The 21,224-nt window shown below is 38.9% G+C and overlaps 1 protein-coding gene across 14 annotated transcripts in view; it reads right to left on the bottom strand.

Annotated features, from left to right (window-relative positions):
* Positions 1-923: 923 nt before the first annotated feature.
* CELF2 (CUGBP Elav-like family member 2) overlaps positions 924-21,224 on the bottom strand; it is a 556,709-nt gene continuing 536,408 nt past the window's right edge. For 8 of the 14 annotated variants that reach the window (XM_050324875.1, XM_050324869.1, XM_050324864.1 and 5 more), the window contains 3 exons: positions 18,355-18,552; positions 14,896-15,039; positions 924-9,521 (listed from right to left, as the gene is read on the bottom strand). In XM_050324875.1, the coding sequence (XP_050180832.1) occupies positions 9,394-9,521; positions 14,896-15,039; positions 18,355-18,552 (470 nt within the window). In that variant the 3' untranslated portion in view covers positions 924-9,393. The remainder of the gene's footprint in view (positions 9,522-14,895; positions 15,040-18,354; positions 18,553-21,224) is intronic. The other 6 variants (XM_050324868.1, XM_050324870.1, XM_050324873.1 and 3 more) reach the window with 3 other exon arrangements.

Here is a 21,224-nt window from a genome sequence, read left to right as displayed (position 1 = left end):
AGTAACGTTTAGGAAATATGTATGAATAGAGGAGAAGGATACAGGCAGCGGATAGATTTCCACAATTTAATTTTTTTTCCAGATAATATAATGGCATATGAAAAGTGAGGCAGTAATGCAGTTCAAAAGAAAAAAAGGAAAGCAACCCCTTTCCCCCCCCCCCTTCCCTCATTCTCCTGGATCTTTCTGCCAAAGGCTGACATTATTGAAAGTTTGATAAATACAAGAATTACGGGCATTTCCATAAAAATCTGATTGTTTAAAATCTACAATTTTGTGGCAAATGTACAGCCATTGAAGGAATAATTTTTTCAGTGTAGTCAACAGTTTCACCTATTCAATTCCCATTTAATTAATGGGTTTTGATGTGAAAATGTTTTCCTAAGAGAAGGCTCAGATACAGGAAATGTACAGTAAGCCCCACATGTTCCCCCAAAAGATGCTTTTCCTGCAGTGTGGAATCTGTGGAATTTTGAGCATATGGGGTTTAATTTTTTAAGTCTAAACCTATCTAGAATCAGGAGGAAAAAAAGTCACATACCAAAAAGCGTAGTACTGTTTGTGAAAGTAATACAGTATTGTTTCATGATGTTTTCTGATTCACACATTTTAGCTGTTTTTTGGATTTTAGTGCAAACCACGCATATTTGCTTCTGCAAATACAGAAGAAGATCTAATTTTCTGCATTTTAGTCTCTTCTGCTGCAAGCCACTGAATGGTAAGACTTTTTCTCCCCACAGACTTCAGCAAGGCTAATTTTCAAAGTCTCTGTTATTAATGAAATATCAAGCAAATTAGGTAACATTTGCCTGGGCGTGGTTAAAGACCACACACCCGGCGAGATTTCATAGAACAAAAAGCGCCCAACCCTAGAAACATTTTTTTTTCCATTTAATGCTCATAAAATTTTACAGACAACAGAATCCTTTCTTAAGCTTTATTTAAGAAATCGAATACTATTATAGTTCAATATATATAAGACACATCCAGTATTGTGTTCCTGATAGCAAGTGCATAGATTTTGTTAAGATATCATTTTTATATTTAATTTTTTTTTTTTATTTGTTACTCAGTAGCACGTTTCATGATCACACGAAGGGATATTCCCAGTGATTTTGCTAAGAGCATGAGAGAAAAAACAGAACACAGCAAAGTAGTGAAACTACAACAGAGATGAGGAACAAAAACGATCAGGCAAACTATCAGTACAGTCGATTCCTGATAAGTGAATAATCTGATTGCTTGGTCACAATGCTTTATTCACTTATCAGGAATGATTCACACTACATTTTGTTAAACTGTTTTCCTTAGCCTAATACCTAAGAGTCACACTGGGCAAAGGCACACACACTCTGGCAGGCTATTCTTTAATCAGCAAGTCTTGTGACAGTTTGGTAATTTCCCATGGCGATACACATATAGCTAACAAAGAGACATTTTGCTAACACTGCAAGGTGCCTTACATAATTGAAATTAAAAGCATGCGTTTAAGCAGGACAAACTGTTCAGCTGCATTGCTTTAAGGAACTCATTTTTTTTCCCCATTGTTGAAATAAAATAATAAAAAGAATGAAAGAAAGAAAGAAAACCCTGTGTCTTTCAGCCCTGAGTATTAAAAAGAAACCCAACTGCAGTATAAGTATTTTTTTTTTTCAGTTGTATTTTTGGAAGAAAAGACCCTTCACAAAGCTCTAGTTTCTTTCCTAAGACCAAGTTTGGAGGAAAAAAAGAGAAAAAAAATAAAGCATCCACAGCAAGCTAAAAAACCCCAGAGAGCAATTCTGATTCATCATTCATGCAAGTCAAGACTTACTTAACTGAATCCACTGATGTCAAAATTATCCAAATCGGGATCATAAACTCTAGAGGTGTCAAAGACCCAGGATACAGCCTGACCATTGGGTTCTGCTTTCCTGCCTGGGCTGTCTGCTACAGGCTCCTGTGGTTTTAGATTAAACTTAGAGTTGCTTGGACCCCTGACCCCTGACAACAGACCCTGCAAGGTGACACTGGAGCTTCTTTGGGGCTCCAGACTCATTGCTTTGTTTGCTTCTCACGGAAACGGAAAAGTGAAAAAAGAAAAAAAAAAGAATTTTTTTTAAAAAAAGTGCATTGAGCAGTTAACAACCAGGCCAACTCACAAGCCACCAGAAAATTTCAAAAGTCTTCCAAAGGCAGGAACCAACGTTGCTGCTGACACCACACGGATACACCCAGTGCGCCAGGACCAGTAAGACGGTATTGAGGGGGGCTGTGTGTGTGTGTGTGAGCCAAAGCCAGAGTGCCAGAAAGACCAGGGGAGAGGAGACAAGAGGGAGGAGTGTCATTTGGGTCTCATAAGAGCACTTTTAAGTGGTCTTTGATTCCTGAGCATCACAGAAAGTGGGACAAAGGAAAGGGATGGGGGCGTATGGCTTGAATTCCAGAGAGCACTTGCCAGTGCTTCTCTCTCCTCCTTGGGTTTGGTTTGGTTGGTTTTGTTTTGCTTCCCCCCCCACCCCTCCAAATTTTAAGGTTTGTATTTGCAATCAGAGGAGAGAAGAGACTTTTTGTAAACCAGAACAACATAGATTTTTCTTTTGCAGCTTTTATTTCGTCGTGGTAGACACCGGTTGGGGGAGAGCAGAGAGATTCTTGTGAGGAGAAAAAAATTATAGGAAATGAAAAAATAAAAAAAGCTAAAAGCCAGCTGTAAAAAAGAATGAGAAAAAAAGGGCTATGGTATTTCTTCAGTCCCTTTTGAGATTTGTGTAATACTACCAGCCAATGCTGAGAATGATCTGCTTTGTAAGCCCACAGCAAAACTATCACCCATTGGAACAATGGGGGATCTTTTTTCAATCATTTATTTCTCCTTCCTTTTATTTTGGTGATTTTTCTTTTTTCTCCTTTTACTTCCACTGGCTTTAATAGAAAGTCTTCCTGTGCTCACTTTATTTTTCAAAGTATTATATGTATAACTGCACATAACAAGCTCGATCACCTGTAGGCTTCTGCAGGCTCTCACAGCCCTAGTTAAGACGTGATTAGTTTCTAAGGAGAGTTTGACTAACGCCATATGCCATCAGATTACTGTGCAGTTTGGAAGAAATCCCAAGGCTATATCCTCCTTTTCTTGAATGTTTCATGTGCTTCTGCAAAGCAGTGGCAGAGTATTATTATTTTTTTTTTTTTTTAAACAACTAGGAAGAACTGATCTCAATAATCCACATTTTCCAGACTGACTGAAATGTCAAAGCAAAAAAAAAAACACCCAACTTTTCAGGTGACTTCTGTGTGTTTGTGTGCAGAAGGTTTTGCAGTTCAAAGGCTAACAAAAGCTACCTTGAATAGGACTTTGCAAGAAGCTCATTTAAAATGCTTCCTGCTCCGAGAGATTATCCAAGTGATAAGGCATGACTAGGGGGAGGAAGAGAGAGAGAAAAAAATATCAAAGAAACCAGAACATGTCTAAAATGTACAAATCCTCTTTTGCCCCCCAATCAGCTATTCACTTAGGTGGAATCGACTGTATCTTTTGTACACAACCAACAAATAGAGAAAAAAAAAAACAGGCACGTGAAACAGTGAGGTGTGTAGATGTATTACCAACACAGAATGACCACCAACAATACAACACACAAAGTAGAGAGACAAGTATTAGGAAAATGGTTTAATATTGGAGACAGAAGCAAAAAACTGCATCACACAATAACATACGTTACAAAAATAAGTCTGACTGTTTCAACTACACGGTTATGTTCACAATGAGGACAGAAGAATCAGAAAAAACTCTGATCTAAACAGCAAAAAAGCAAACCCCTAACGTTTTAACTAATACATTTATCCACGCAAAGTGACCGAGTACTCCTAATTCTAATTACCTTATTGTGTAACTGCACGATACAGAATAAAAAGTGAAACTTACCGCTTTTGTTAAGACAAAATTCTAAACACTAGATATAAGCAAAGGGAAAAAAAGAAATCAAGCCAAAGTTTTGAATTCTCGAAACAAAACCAACTCTCTTTCTACCGTCCAGAAATCAAACTTGAAAATCAGTCATGATCGAGGGGGCCCACGAGAGTAAGCCACAAAAATTTCCATTTGTTTTTTAATCTCCAGTATAAAAAGTTCCACTGGTACAAAATGCATAAGTACAATCAAGTTGTAGAAATAGGAAAGCCTGCTTTTTTTTTTTCATTTTTTTTTGTTCTTTTTTTTTTTGGCTCAAATTCCATCAAACAACAAAATCCAAATGCATCAATAAAACAGAAACAATACTCAAATGGTCTTACAGTTTCCACTAGATTGCATTAACTTTGGCTTTTCTCAGACAATACTTAAAAACTAGTTCGTAATTCTAAACAAAATGATAGTATTATTAATCTACAAACAACAATTCTCACAGCACAAAAAGAACACAAATACATAGGTTTGTTTTTTTTTTTTCTTTTTGTATGACATTATCCAAAAAGGTAATGAAACTACAGGATATTTTTTCCTTTTGTTAATTAGCACTTAAGATAATAAAAACAGAAACAGTAAAATGATTCCAGAGTAGCACAAGCCAAGGAACTGTAACCCCTATGGTGAAAGAAAGATGAACTTGTTACTCCTTTGAGGACTGCCATTTCATCGCAATTAGCTAATTTGTTTGAAAAAACAACTAGTCTAGTCTTTTGATTAGAATTTTGTAAAGCAATTTCCCTTGTTTTACTTCCTCTCTTATTAGGCCCTTGCACCCTTGCAGCTTTATCCTTTCAATATTTTGAAAGAGAACTGGTACATAATTTGTCTCCCAGGAGGTGTACGTTTGGGTTTTTGGTTTTGTACTTGAATTTTCTGTTATTTTTTAATAATTTTTTTTTCCCCCCCAAGATGGACTCTTTTATAAGCAATGAGCCATCTCAGTTGCCTGGAAGTACAGAAACATTCCTCCTCTCCCACTGCTTAGCCAATGTCCCGTGGAGTGTAATTCAGGGCAGCCCGGTGCCGAGTTACACTGCCTGAGGACCAGAAGCATCACCGCTCTAACTGGACTGGTAAACCCACAGGACACACCAGGGCATCTAAAAAAGCTTCAGAAATTTAGACAGTGGGTACAATGAGAAATATTAGTGAAACAGTCTAAACAATCCAAATGATGATCTCATATTATATATATATATATATGTACATATATATAATATAACGTACGTGAGATGATACTTTGAATACGCACAATTGCTGCAAGTAGTACAAAATAGCCCTCAAAGGGTGTAGGAAGGCCCCAGCAGTAGTAAAAACGTGAGAAAAGTATAGATCATTTATTTATAAGTGCATGTGCTATAAGAAGGAAACTTTTTTGCATCACTAGAGGCTAGTCCTTTCCATCCCAGGGCTCTACGTAAAGAAGCATTTAAGTTGGGGATGAGAGACAAGAGTGCACCAGCTGATGTTGCTCATATAGGGCTTAGTTTTTTGAATTTGAGGCGGCTTCAAATAGAATTGGGTAGAACTAGGAGGTGGAAGAAGGTATGGCACTTTATGATCAGTAGCAGGTACTGCTGCTCACACGCATTGGGTTGGCAATGAATTCACTAGACCGGTGGCAAAGAACCGAATTTGGTTGTTTGGTCACTACTTGTGCGGTAGAAATGCAACCTAATCAGACTTACAAGGCAGTGTAAAAAGGGCTACCAGCAATCTCTTTTCTGGTTCCTTACACAGAGCTTCCTCCAGCAAACACCCACATCAGTCCCACAGATATTCCCATGGACTGCTGGGCCGAGTGAAGTCACTCCCCTCTGTACGAGTGTCTGCAGGAGTAAGCCAATATATTGCCGTGACAAATAATGGCAGATAACACCAAACATTACAGTGTATGTAAACTTTATCCATAAAAAGTAGTTTAACTGCAGTGCACACTGAATTTTCACCCAGGAAGATCTAGTGCATCTGATTTAAGCAAAAGTTCATTTATTTAAATTACAAAAATATTATTTTTTTCTTTTTTTGTTTTTTTTTTTTCTTTTTCCCCCTCAAGGTTTTCAAATGGTGGATTGACCGCTCCTGGTTGGGAGTGGCTCACAGAATAGATAATTAAAGAATTGTTTTCTTTTTCTTTTATTTTATTAATACTGAATAGCATATTCCAGCAGCATATTAAAAGCTCTTTAAGAAAAGACAGAATCCCCAAAATCTAAAAAGGAAAACCACAAGTTAATTACTGTTTTAAATAATTTTAGTTATAGATACAGAAGAAATTTAGACAGCAGTAAAATATTTTTGTCCTTCAGATCTGCCCTGTGCATTGTTCTGATTTCAACCATGTATTAAATAAACCACAAAAAACTAAGTATATATATATTTATAGATATAGATATATATATAAAAATAAACAGCAAAATGGTGAATGTATAAAAGGTATTAACACTCAAGACAGCTCTGGGTGGAAAGGGTTAAAAGTTCAAAACTTTCTCACCTTAGAGGTTTCCATACAATATGAAGAAAATACATAGTGAGGTTTGCTTTCACAGCATTGATGTGTGCAGAGTGGTTAAAAAAGTGAAACATGGGCACTTATACAATGTTTTACAAAAAACATCAAAGAGAAATAACAAACAATAACAATTTCAGGCAACAAGACCACAGGATAGCAAGTTAACAAACTTTTTAACCTCTTTTTTTCTTTAAATATTAGGGATTTATACAAAACACATAATAAAATACCCATGTTATCAAATTACTTCACACAAGAAACACACTGAAGCTCTAGGAAGAAAGTACCTTTGGAATTTGGCACTATAGTTTCACTGATTTTTTTTTTCTTTAAAAGAAAAACCGATCACATTTTGCTGAACACAAACACACCTAAATTGTTCACAATAAAAAAATGACATCAATGCGTCACAAGCCAACACAAACTTATTCTGGAATATTTTTTCATTTTTCACATGAAATTATTATTTTTTTTTTTAAGCAAACAACTTTTTTTTTTTTGTGTTTTTATTTTTTTGAATCTTGTTTTTGTTCTTGTTGTTCAAGTAAACCAATTTTAAACTCGTCTTTTATAAACATAGAACACTTAAGACCATAAGACTCATGATGAAACCACAACTTAATTCACAGAAGCACCAACGTAACACATTTTACAGTAACCTTTCTTCTGTACATTGAAACAGTATAAAATATAGGTAATTTCATGTGCATTAAACCATGGATTGTCTAACTGTGAGTCAGTTCAGCAAAAGGTGACACAAGTAGGTAGCATTTGCCCTAAAACAGGGTAAATATTTTCTTATACTAATCTACAAAAAGTGGTTCTATATATATACTTTAATGAGAAAGTGAGCCACCTAAAATGGCCTTATCAAAAAACTTTACACTGCCTGAAAAATGTAAAAACTATTACAGACCTCTAGAGACTTAAAATCAGACAGTTTTATTTCTCAAACTGTTTTGGAAGTAGTCTGTTAGAAACCAACATTCTGTGCCTCTGGACACATATTGCTATTGTCACCAGTGACCAGGCAGAATGCCAATCCCTGTATAATACTTTCAAGTCTGTTTTTTTTTTTATTTTTTTTTACGAAATGAAAAAACCAAAACCGAGAACCAACCATAAAGAAAAAAAAAAGAAAAAAAAACCAAACCAAACCAAAAAACCAAAACAAAACCAAAAACAAACAAAAACCCAAACAAAAAAACTCTCCAAGGAAAGAAGAAAACCAAAAACTAAGAGAAAAAAAAGAACAGAAAAAAAAAAAAAAGGAAAGAAAGAAAAAACATTTTGCCACAGGTTGTTTTTTAAATCCTATCATTAATTTATCTAATAATAAATTTCAGTCTTGCATGAATGCAGCAATGTTTTTTCACATTGACTTCCCAGAATTCATAGCTAGATGAGGTCACATGCAAATTTCAAAGGTCAAACTAGGTCAGTAGGAGAACCAAATATGATGTGAGGTCAGAAAGACATCAGAAACAATGACGGGACGATGAAACTTTTTTTTTTTTTTTTTTTTTTTGAGACGCCACAGGGACATGCTAGGCAAACGATGGGCTAACGGGCATGGAGATGTCTAGGGAAAAAACAAGGAAGAGGAAAAAAAGTTACACAGAATCTATGCAGCACAAACAAAATCACTTTTATGGGTGCAGGAGAAAACCAATGCAAATCTTTCATCAGGTAGAGCCTATGAGCCGTTCACATAATTTGCATTAACTTACAATACTTGTCAACAAGAGCACAATGGAACCCCAAAAGGATCCATCTGAAAGGAGTCAGAGAGAATGGATTCCTCTTTGGGGAGAAAAGAGAGGAAAGAACCAGTTTCTACAAATGTAACAGAAAGGTACAGGGAGGGGAGGGAAGGGTCAGACAACCAAACTTTAAACCAGGTAATGGAAACTACAAACAAAATAACCAGACAAATACAAACAAGAGGATAAAAGTATGAACTGTAAAGGGTGGAGGGTTCAACAGTGAAAAAGCGCCCATTCTTGGCACAATTACTCTAGAGACTACTTCAAAGGATCTAGCTAGCATAGAGAGCTGCTCTTTAGGTATCCAATAAGTTAACAATAGGCAATAAATAAATTCCATTATTTCTGAGGCAGTAAAAATTTTGTATAAAAATAGAAATGCTTTTTACAAATAAAATTTACAGGCCTGTGGCTTTCTTTTTTTTTTATTATTATTAAATTTATCTCTCAAGAAACATCAAGTATTGTCACTCATTTTATTTTATTTTTTTTTTATTTTAAACCCTGTAGCTTTAGAAACAGATCTCTAAATCTTTTTTACATTAATCCTTTCCAAAAAAAACAAGAACTTAAAAAAAATGAAATATAAAGACGACCAGTGTAAAATCAGACTAATATATAACAATACGTTGATTTGAACAGAAAAAAAAAAATCAAATCTTCTCAAAAAACAAGTTGATGTAGTGGAAAGACTTGTTTCAATTTTTGTTGCAAAGTAAGTGCTTCAACTGGCATGAGGCCATTTTGTTTAACCTATAAACTGCTGGTGCCACCCTGGTAAAATACGATCCATCCATAGAAAACAACTTTTATTGTGTGCTAATGGCACCAGGGTTCACAGAGTTAAATTGCACATTTTTTGTGTCTGTGTGTGTGTGTGTGTGCTGTTTTGAATTTCAAGACGTTTATTTTTTGTTTCAAAAAGGAGATAAATTATGCTGCAAAACAAAATACAGTAACACAACTCAGTAATTACTTGGCAAGGAAATGGGAGCCAAGTGTAATAAGGACAAGTGGGGAAATGGAAGTGGTAACTGTAAAAATAACTGTCTCTTGGTGAAGGTTGGCTCTATGTTCTTTCTTAACCCCCCTGCAGAGGACAGGTTTGCTCATGGGACTTACCCTAAGAAAGCTAAAATAAGAGCAGTAAGCATCTGGGGTTAAGATCAGTAAGGTTTGCTGTCATTTTTGGAGCGTTTCAGCTGCACCTTCAAGCGTTTCATGCCAATCTGAAAGCCGTTCATAGCCTGGATAGCAGCTTGTGCAGAGACTGGATTGTCATAGCTAACAAAACCTAGGAGACACAGAACAGAGGTGGGAGAGAAAGTCAACTACAGGTTAGAACAAATGTCAGAGGGCATTTTGTTAGGTTTTTATTATCACTATTTATTTGATACATTTACCTTGCTTTCAATTCTTTCAGCACATTTCATATCCCATTTCCTCTCCCGTTTCCTTTGCCTCCCTCTTTACCTTCATAATATTTCTTTACTAGTTGGGATGCAGTTGGCCAGCTCTGGTGCAATGCAGTTTTCAGTCTGTTATTTATCTACCTACCTTAGAGACTGAAGATATTTATTACTGTGACACTTTTCAGAGTAATATCTACATACCTCCCAGACTATTAGGAAGCACTATTTAGGCCAACCTGCAGATGGGAAGCTAAAACAGAAAGCCTGGTTACAGAATCAAACCCCAAACTCCCTATACCCATTGGCACACCTGGATGTGAGTTCAGGTGTGATATGGAACACTCATCTCCTTGGACTTAGCCTAGGACAGTTGCAATATTAGTATTTTGTATTTTTACAGATCTTAAGGTCCATTAATGTTTGGTAATTCAGCCTCTTGGTCCCTAGAGGGCTGTGCAAGCATCAGAATTAAGCACCATCGTAAAGACAATGGCAGGGCTTGATGAGAACTCCAGATCTTCTGCTCCTCAGTTGCGAGCACTAACTAGGGGGATAATGCTTGCTAAGGTAATTCAGAATGGCTGGCCTGGCTCAGCTTTCTTCTCCCTGGGAGACTAGAAATGCTCTGTTCATAATATACTCAAATCTCTCTGATTCTGGAAGCTCAACATTCATTTTCATATCTGGGCCTCCCACTTGTAATTGCAAATCTCGCCTAACTGCTGCTCTGCCTCAGCTCGGACTAATTATTACTGTACTCAGCCTGCTGTTATGCATCTGCTTTGAAATGCTCCCTCTCCTTTCCTCTTGAATTTGCCTTAACACATATCCCTTCATTCTCCTACAGCATGGATGCCACACACTTTGTTTTCAGTCCTAACACATAGGCTTTTCAGTGCCTCTCCTCCACAAACGAGCTTTATTCATTTGTGCTTAGAGTCTGTGTACTTTTTGGATTCATAACCCCTGTTTCCCATTACTTTAACTGATTCTTTTATGGTTTTTGTTGACCTTGCACTACTGCCCTCTTCCATTTGCAGAATCAGAATGCTACACTTTCCCCATTACAAAGAAAAAACACTATTATCAAGTCATCTGGTCCTTGTCCAGCTGCTCTCCTTCATAGACCATCTCTGTGGCTTCACCTTAAATCAACTTCACCAAACTATTTAACTTAAGACTCTTCTCTGAACAACTCAGCCTAACTTCCATTCCTTCCACTCAAAAACACCTCCCACTTAAATCTCTGCAGATCTTCTCCTGGCCAAAGCCCATATGCTCTATCCATGTTGTTCTGTGGTTGATTATTTGTTATCTCTTTAAGGAATAATAAATATTCCTCCATACCTTCCTTGGTTTTAGTAACTCTTGTCACTTACTCACTTTCTCCACTATATCATTCCCTCTTAATGTAACGGCCATATCCTAGGAGCTTCATCACTTTTTCTTCCTTCCTTTCCCCTATTTTCTTCTAGGAGATCCTATCTGTTACCATGACTCCAATCATCGTCCTAGCTCTGCAGTCCTGTGTCTCCTTCCACAGCTCACAGATCTCAGCCTTGATCTCTAGGATTGCCTCAGGGATAGAAAAGGGAACTATCATGAGTTGGAAGGCAGCAGTAGCATCTTCCAGGCAGGTGCTCCACAACTGAGATGTAGCTACTCTTACCTACCTTGAGAATTCAGCATTTCCCTCTACAGCTTTCCTGACCTTCACTTTATTCTCTCAAATGCATTCAGAACAGTCTTCTGCAATGAACTTCTCATCACCTTAGTTCCTTTTCTTCTTATCTAGTTTTATCCACCTCGAAGTTAAAAAAGTGATCTAAACCAGACACTTAGATGGTGGATGAAGAGAAGGAATCACACCCAGAGGTGGCTTTTCCACCCACCATTCTTGTCACCAATGTAGACACCTCCACTGATGACAGAAGAACAATTAGCTCAGGCTATGCTTACCTTCTAGGGAGGTGAGACAAGTCGCCTCATTCTAGGTCTTTTTAATAGCTTCAAACACACAACCTCTGTGCTGCATCAGTGGCATCAGCCCATGTAATTCAATTGTTATTCTGATTCATAATTTGTCTCTTTACACAGAATGTTGTACCTGCATTAACCTGTTACACTCTCATCTTCTTCCTTATTGAGAATCTTCCTTTATAAAGCTTACAGAGGAATCTGGCATTTTTTCCCTCTATTTGTATTTTTCTGATTGCACACATTCATCATTTTTGTCTGAATTTTAAACCACAGGTTACATGAGGTTGGGATGATGTTTCTTATCATTTCACAAAGTCCCTGTTATGACAATTCTGATTTTTGTTTTAGATCTCTAAGTATCTTTATAATCAGGATTAATATTTTTAATCATTCAAGTAGGAATTTTGCTAGGAGGCAAACTGCATTTATGCACTGATGTCACTGGGTCTCCCATCTCCTGCCTTACTTTTACATATCTCATTTTTCTTATTCTAAGGTTTATGAAAGACAAGAGATAAGCTTGAAGAGTGAAACTCTTTGTCTGCTGAATCAACTAAAGCCCACGAGAACTCATGGAAGAGCACTCCCAGATGCAAACAGACTGTCCTGTCATCCTTATCACCATTAAATCCTTTGAGCATTCATTTAGAGGTGGACAAGAAAGCAAAAAATCCCAAAGTCCACTTTCTGCAAAGAACAGGAATTTTTCATTTTGAGAAGCAGTGTTACATGAAAGTTCATCACTGTATGTCACTACCCTGCAACTCTCTCAGAATGCACCTTCCCTTCCCAGTTCTGCCAGTGGACAGCCTTGGACAATCTTTACGCCTTTTGGATGTTTAACCTGTTCTCATCTGTAATTTGATTTCCTCCTCCAATCGGCAGGAGATTGGAAACTCTGGAGTAGGAAGCACTAAGCAACTGAAACCCATTATTATTATTATTACTACAAGGAGGAAAAAAGACCAAACCAAGCCAACAAAAAAACCCAAACCCAAACTGTACCAAGAGCAATTACCATCAATGATACAGGAGAGAAATGGGTTCTTCAGCCCTAGTTTTTGGGTGGAAGGACAGAGAAAAAAAAATAAAGCTTTTTAAAACACAACTATGAGACCGAAACAACAAAGACGTGATTCCTGCTAATAAAGCTGAGGAAGTACATACAAGAGTATGCCAGCATGTTAAAACAGCAGGATTAATTCTGGCTTTGCCTGTGATTGGCAGCATCACCAAGTTGTCACCTACTGAATCAAAAAAAACTCAACTTCCCCTGCTACTTCACTACTTTTAGTTTTTAAAGAAGAACTGCTTTATTCTGCCCTGCTGGCAGAATATCTGTGAATAAACAATGAGAAATGGAAATATCAGTGAAAGCTGCCTTAAACCAAAAAGACAGAGGATTGCTACATCCATTGGGTGTTGACATCTTCATTTTCCCTCAAAGAAGATCACCTTGGTGTATCACTCAAAATTAGGTAAATTGTGTCCCATAAATCCAGACAAATATGTAAGTAGATAATCAAAGAATAAAAGGAAAACTACAAAAAGCAAGTATGGGAAGTGAGCTGATGAACTGAGCCACCTGCCCAAACTAATTTACATTCTTTCAGCAGTCACTACAATTGCTGCATTTCGATTAACGTAGCTTGATTTGACATTTCATCAAGATTCCTGGAGACCTCAAAAATGATTTTGTAACCCCAACCTACTAAGAGAACTGGCTCCAGATCAATAGGGAGTCCATTTCAATTCCACTTTTCAAATTTGCAACAGCCTGAGGGACTGTTTTAACCCATTGCAGACAAAGGCTGGACTATACTCATCTAGATATGAATAATTTTTTTGCAAAGCCTAAAGAGGTGAATGCTTCAAAAACAAATGGAAAGACTACAGGAAAATGCACAAAGAACGTCACACCCTTTCTATGAACCAAATCAACTTTGCAAGTGTACTAAGGGCTCGTCTTCAAGTGCAAAACACTCAGACAGTGACAAGGTATTCTGGTGCAGTAGGTATTTTTGAGTAACTTGATGAATTTTCCTCATGTTTGGGTGCTGTCTGTTTAGTTATACTCAAACCCTTTCAAAATGGGCACTTGAATAGCCCTGGGGAAGACAAAGCCTTAGACAGACACATTTTATCAAAACTCAGATTTCAAAAAAAACCAAACCAGTAATGTTATGCAAGCTTATAAACATGTATTATGGTTAATGGGGACACTTCACATGGGGACACTTCAGAACCAAGGGAGGGTGTTGGGCAAAGAGCAGCACTGGCAGTACAAAGGAATTTTGGAAACTAGGGGGTTTTCTGAACTGGTTACTCTTTTGTCATATATACAGCTGCATTCCTTCACTCCGGGAAAGAACTGTCAGTTTTAAGGATGCTCCAATACTTTACGTCAAACCTTATAAAACTTATCTTTAAGAGAGTCTCTCCTACTCCTAGATCCTCCCTGTGTCTTGCATAAGACCACAATTATTAGACCAATGTTCTAACAGATTGCCACTCACTCACATTCCCTACTCCACTCCATCAAACCACCAAACTGAACTGGTCCATCTCTGCTATTCAAAAGACATCAGCCCTCCTAGTCAACCCTAAAACTACTTTTATACGAACATATCGTCTTCTCCTCTGCTGTAATCCAATTTTCTGACAGCTGCAAGTATTCCCTAGAAAACCTGACACTGACCTTGTGAGGCTCCCTTCATCCCTGCCCTAAGGAGAGGGAGATGCCACCTTCCATAATACCCTGGAAGCCACCCACAACAGCTGGAGCTGCACATCTAGACATCAATTGTCTGTAAAATGTTCTGAACTACAAGCACACACCATTCAGTCACTAATTGCAAAATCTTGTACTTAATTCAGAAGAAAGAAATTCCTGTAATGTAGAAGTAATGGGTTAAACATAAATGTTTTTAAGTGGCTCAGCTATACAATAGAGAATAATTAGGTATCCATAATAAGGCAGTTTAATAGTATACTAAATGACATTCCCTCACATAGGGTGTAATTACTTTCATGTACTTGACACATTCATGCGAGATGTCAGACTGGAAGATTATTATTGTTTTTTTCATATCCAATTTTCAGTTAGAAGTAGTTTGTCTGTGCATCTTCCTGCTCATTTGAGGATTAACAGTCCATTATTATTGGAACGAGATTCCAGTATGACATTTCTCACATTGCTGCTAATTTTCTTTCCTAGTCCCTTTTTCAGTATAGTGCATGTGGTTTTCACTGTTTGATTTATTAAATTTGACATACCAAAGCACTTGCTCAGATTGGTCTGTTTGTCAATGAAGACTTTAGCAGAGATAACATTTCCAAAAGGCATGAACATCTGCAGAATGTCCTGGTCTCCAAACTCCTGGGGGAGGTGGTAAATAAAGAGGTTTGCCCCTTCTGGACCTTTAGGAAAATAAAATAAATAATAAAAAAAAAGAAGTATGAAAACAGTCATCACAAGTGCTACATTTAATCTATTTTTCCATAATACTTACTGAAGATGATGGTCAGAAAGCATTTCATTTTCCAAATTCGAAGGAACAAAAGCAAGTGGATCATCAAAGGAGTACAGCTGAAATGCAGCTCTCTAGAGCATCCCATCTTGAGAAGTGTTTACTTTGAAAAGCACTTATTTCATAACTCTGCTACAGAAGTAATAAAATTCATCCCCTTTCTTCAATTTGTATGAGTGTCTTGCAGTATAATTAGGGTTAGAATAACATATTGCTCTCTCAAAATACCCCAAGAACTGCACAAGGAGTCCTCTGCTGCCTCAAATGCCTGCACAGGTTTGGCAGTTTAATTCCAGGTGCAGGAACTTATGGAAAGGGAATGAGCTGAGCTCAGATTTCAGTACCACAGACTTAAACTCAAAGGGCAGGAAAATGGTGGAGATGGGAATAAAAGTAATAAGACAAAGCACACCTTGTGACTTGGAAGTCAGTGAAGTCAGAAAGACACTCAGAATTAAATTTGTACTGACTCATTTCAAAATGAGGTTTTTTTTTTTTGGTTTTTTTTAATACGAATTCCCCATAGAAAGCTCTGCCTCCTGGAAGAAACTTTGTAAAGTAAGTATTTTAAAGAAGTTCGAAATTAAGTAGTTGGCTTGAAATTAAAGCAGCTTTAGCCTGTTCAGTCTGCAAAGAGAGGTGCAAACTCAAAGGTGCTTCGGATATTTGTCTTACAGACAAAATCTGAGATATGCATTATTAAAGTTGTAGGTTAAAACATTCACGCTAGCACTAATAGGTTTTTTTTTTCCCTAGCTCAAGTGTCCCTTTACAGTAACATCCTGGAAATGAGCAGTGGATGCCAGGAAGAACATGACAGATGACGGAGCCAGACACGGGGCCTTCCCATGCAGGCTCCAGGAGCGTAAGTGGTACACGAAGGAACAAACATTTCTGGAAAAAACACTTGTAGAACAAGCTGATTAAGTATTCCCTTGCTTAATGGAACCTAAATGTGCCTCAGATGTGACATCCTTGGTTTTCTGGAGAGGGAGAGGGAAGTGAACATCAGGTTTATGGGTTCCTTCTGCAGCTGAGCCACAAAGCCTCGCCTCTCCCATACAGAAGAACCAGGCTGGCTGCTCTCTCTCAGCCTGCAGGAAAAGGTTGCAGTGTTTGCCCAAAAGGAGGGGATAAATGGGTTAGGGGAAAAAAACCACATTTTTTTGGGGAGTGGGAAAAAAAAGAGATGAAAATAACTTGTCACCTGAAACTTATTTTTTCTTACCCCAAGTAAACGATAATTTCCAATAAATAATATTTCTTAAAATAGTAATAAAAACCCTTATTGAACAACATTTAAGAGCAAATGCATGAGGCAGTTCACTATGTTTCAGCAATTAATACTTATATAGATTTTTCTCTAGTACTTGTTTATCCTCAGCCACTCCAGACTCTTCACCATTCCATTAGAAATCATAGTAAGAGGTAAAACATTGTTGCCAGTATTCAGTGATTGAATTCACTCACTTTAACTGAACTCCTTACTGACAGATATAAACAAAACAACAAAAAAAATAAACAACAAAAAATACTGTATTTTAAAAGGCTTGCTGCCGATTCATAACAATAAAAAATAAGCCTAAAGCTGATTGGAATGTTTCTAAAGAGGAAAAAATTAAAATGGAAAAGAAATCAAACTGCCATCCACTGTGTATCTTGCAATGACACCAAATAAAGAATTTTTTTCTGGTGTCAAATAGTCTATTGTCACTGACCAAAGTGCCCAAGGTGAAAGACAAATGTAGAAAACATCAAAAAAAAAAATTTAAAATCCTTTCATTTAAATAATCCAAGCTGTTAGCAGTAAATGAAGAAGAGACATCAGACAAAATACACATTTTAAGTCCAGTGTCTCTGTCTGGGGGAATGCCAAATTTGTCTTCCTAGGAAACACATCCCATAACAGTACAAAGTAGTATTTCAGAAGAGGATAAAAAAGATTTCTCTTGAGGATATTATACTAGGTTTATTTGCAAAGCTTATCCCTGGCAAGGAACAGCAGTGACAACACAGATACAGTCTTAGAAAGCATGCAGCATTTTCCTGTCTTTCTGGAACTAACTGGAAATTAGGATGAGAAAAAGCCATGAAAAGAGAAACAAGCCCCCAGAATGCCTGGGAGTGTGCAGGGGAAGGGAAGAGGGGATAAAGGTAACCTCATTTTCCTAAACATCTTGTAATTAATATTCATTTATTCTCAGCAACAACTTCCTGAGGTTTATTTGCTGTTGGTGCTGGGAGAGGGGGCAATCATTCACTTATTTGCTTCCCCACAAGACCCACAATTAAGCAAAGAACCACTCAAAGTGAAAACGGATCTTGTCATTAGCTCAAAACCTTAAACTTAATCAGATCAACTCCATTATAATGGAAAATGGAAACCAGAAGAGAAAACTGCACCCATGAAGGGATGATTTTTGTCAGCAGCACCTTTTTATACGGTAGTTAGTAAATGCTTTTATATGAGCTCAGTTGGTCAGAGCATAGTGCTACTATCACCAGGGTTGTGGGTTTGATCCCCATATGGGCCCTTTAGAGTTGGACTCAATGATCCTTGTGGGTTCCCTTCCAACTCAGAATACTCTGTGAAATGAGAGGATGTCCTTATGGAAGAGAAATTTCAAGTTGAAGCTCTTATCCAGCAACAGGATTTGTGCAGTTCAGCCACTGCATCTCAGGAGAGGACTGCTGGGCTTGGAGAGTGCTTGCAAAAATCCAGCCAGACCAGACCTTAAAATTCCTATTCTTATTTAAAGAAGCTTTACAGGTCACATTAATCTGAAGCCTGAGGTTAGTTCAGTTGGTCAGAGCGTAGTGCTACTAACACCAAGGTTGTGGGTTTGAGTGCTAACACCAAAGTTGTGGGTTTGATCCCCGTATGGGCCCTTCACTTAAGAGTTGGGCTCGATGATCCCTGTGGGTCCCTTCCAACTCAGAACATTCTGTGAAACTGCAGTTTATTATTATTACTATCATTATTATTATTATTATTATTACTCAGAAAGGACGGTCGGTAAGGTGTAAGTCGAAGGACAGATGGTTAAAAAGCGGAGGTTAAACAAGGCAACAACACTAAACGGGAGAAAAAACTGGAAGAAAACAAAAAAAAAAAAGCCACAGATTAGACTACCTGAGCTCTTTCACTCAGGTGAAGACACCGCCCTGGCTTGGCTGCGGGTGGCTCGGTGGTGTGGGCACTTACCTTCCTTCTGGCTGCCCGCGGCGCTTTGCTGCTGCAGCAGGCTCTGGCTGTAGAGGGTGGGCAGCGCGGCGGCGGCGTACTGCTGGATTCCTGAGTAGGCCTGGGTGAGCGCGTCCATCGTGCCGGCCGTGCCGTTCGTCAGGCCCGTCGCGCCGAGTCCTCCGTTCAGGGCCGCCATACCTGAGAGCATTTGAGCAACTTTACAAAAAACCCAACAATAGAGAAAAGAAATTGCACTTGTTCATTAGTGCTTTCCGAAAGTCGTTGGTTATTCATTAACGACACTTGACAACGACAGCGGTTGCATGCAGCTCGGCACTCCACCAAAATGGGACTGAAAACAAAGAAACACGAACTTTGGCGTCAGGGTCACTTCAGCACAAGGGTTGCACAGTCAAATGGACTCGCATGCAGCCTGCTACTGGCAAGTACTACAGCTCCGTGCTTCGGAGAGCCTCTCTGCTCACCCTCCTCCACACCCGTGCTTCTGCTGCGGGTGTCTGAAGCTGGGAGAGTGGGACCTATTTGACCTGTATCCTTGTAAGCTGGGCACTGGGAAAAGTGGTCTGCGAGGAAACCCACTCCTTCTTACCAGGGTCTTCAGCAACAGGCCACGACTATACCATATCAGAAGTGCTTTGCTTATACAGGGTGAGCAGAAAACCCTGATTTAACTGCGTTTTGAAACAACTTATTAAAGGTCTTTTCCAATCTAAATGATTCTATGATAACCCTCTGTATAATTATGGGCTTTGTCACTTAGGCTTGTGGTAGGAAGATGGGCTGTGATGCTCTGCGCTTACTTCCACCCCCTTCCTCCAGGTACTCCACAAGAGATGAACAGAAACACATCCAGAGTGACTAAAAATGTTTCATCCAGACTAGGCATCTTTCATGAAGAAACACAAGCATTTGTTTCTAGCAATGTCTTTCTTCTCATGGGAAGCAGAGTCACTTCATTTTATTTTATTTTTAATTAAAGCGATAGCAGAGTAATTTAACTGTGATGGCTGCTAAAGAGGAAATTTCAGGTGGGATTGTTAGCTGTGTGGAAAATGGCACCCCTCACCCCTTCAAACAGTGTGGCCTGCAGAAGGAGTTGTACTACTCTGGTACAAACTCATGAGCTACAGCCTCTCTCCATTCTATTTCTCATCATGGCTCCTAAATGAGTTGTGTTGAAGTTAAAAGTGTTAACAATTATTTTAGAAATTCCAGAAAAATGTGGATTTTTCCATTAGAGCTGCAGTCTCTTGAAGTCAAAAGCGTGGCAGAGTTCAGAGCCCTGCTCATCTTCCACACACCCAACTTGTGTCAACCTGAGCAGTAAGTGCCCACGAGAGCTGAGAGTCAGGCCACACTTTCTGCACAGGTAGCTATCCCATGCTCCCCAGTTTGTAAGTGAGCAGCTCAGAAACAACTTAAAGGGCTTAGTCAGGCCCCTTGAGCTACAGTAGATCAGTCACTAGAAAAATGGGGCACCCAGAATCACCAGAGATCACTTCTTAGACATTGACTGTGTAGTGTTTCGGTTGGCAGAATGATGGGTGAAGAGGTGACTGGTGGTGTCATATTGAGACTCCAAAACCAGGAACATGGACGAGAAAGAAAGGGCTTAATTTCAGAGCAGTAATAAGGGTTGGTATGTAAATTGGGGGAAAGTGGGGAAATTAGGCAGAAGACGCTTTTAGTAAATTGACAATGAAATCTATTAGACCGGGAAAAAAATCTTCAAGGAAGATGGCATAAACCTTATCATATGAGTAATTTAGAGATAGGAAGAATACTGCAGGGAATTATCCAGCATTGACAGAGGAGGATAAAGATGCTGACCCCAGTATCCTTCTATCTCTTATGTAGATTTGAAAAGCATATTCCTATGAGTCTCCAATAATCAGGACAATTGCTCAAGTGGCACCTTTCTGGCTCCACCAGAGTCTGTGCCAATTAGTAGAACTGTACTGCATAAATTATACCTTTTGATATTACTATAATTTGTGTGACTAAACACTTGACAGAGATGTGATATTCTTAGCCTTTCCTTAATAAAATGTCTCACACTTTGAAGATTTCTCTTTCCTTTCCACCCCACTTCAGAGCACCACTATACCCTGATGGGAGGTACTGGCTGCCACTGCTTTGAACAAAAATCTCTGTCAGAGCTCAAGAGACGTGGGTATTTCTTGTATAATGGTTCCATTTATAAAACTGTACTGGGTTTGTGTGGTAGCAGAGGGGTGACAGGGGTGGTTTCTCTGAGAAGCTGTTAGAAGCCTCTCCTGTGTCCCACAGAGCCAATGCCAGGCTGGCGTCAGGATGGACCCACCACTGACCAAGAGCCCATCAGTGATGGTGGTAGCACCTCTGGGGTAACATATTGAAAAGGGGAAAAACCCCTGTGAAATGGGAACTGCAGCCAGAGAAGAGAAAAATGAGACTATGTGAGAGAAACAGCCTTCACTGACCCCAGGTCAGTGAAGAGGGAAGGGAAGGAGGTACTCCAGGCACCAGAGCTGAGATGCCCCTGCAGCCCATGGTGCAGTCCCTGGAGGTCCATGGTGGAGCAGAGGTTCACCTGCAGCCCATGGAGGACCCCACACCAGAGCAGGTGGATGCCTGAAGGAGGCTGTGACCCTGTGGGAAGCCAATGCTCCTGGCAGGACCTGTGGACCAGTGGAGAGAGGACCACTCCTGCTCCACACTGGAGCAGGTTTGCTGTCAGGACTTGAGACCCCACATAAGCTGGAACAGCTTATTCTTGAAGGAATATCCATGGATGGGATACATGCTGGAGCAGTTCAAGAAGAAGTGGGAAGGAACCCACACTGGAGGAGTTGGTGGAGAACTGTAGGCTTGATGCTAGAGCAGAG

This window comes from Myiozetetes cayanensis, unplaced genomic scaffold, assembly GCF_022539395.1.
Source record: "Myiozetetes cayanensis isolate MyiCay16 unplaced genomic scaffold, myiCay2020 scf3, whole genome shotgun sequence".
NCBI classification, from domain to species: Eukaryota; Metazoa; Chordata; class Aves; order Passeriformes; family Tyrannidae; genus Myiozetetes; species Myiozetetes cayanensis.
This window is presented reverse-complemented; position numbering and strand designations above follow the sequence as displayed.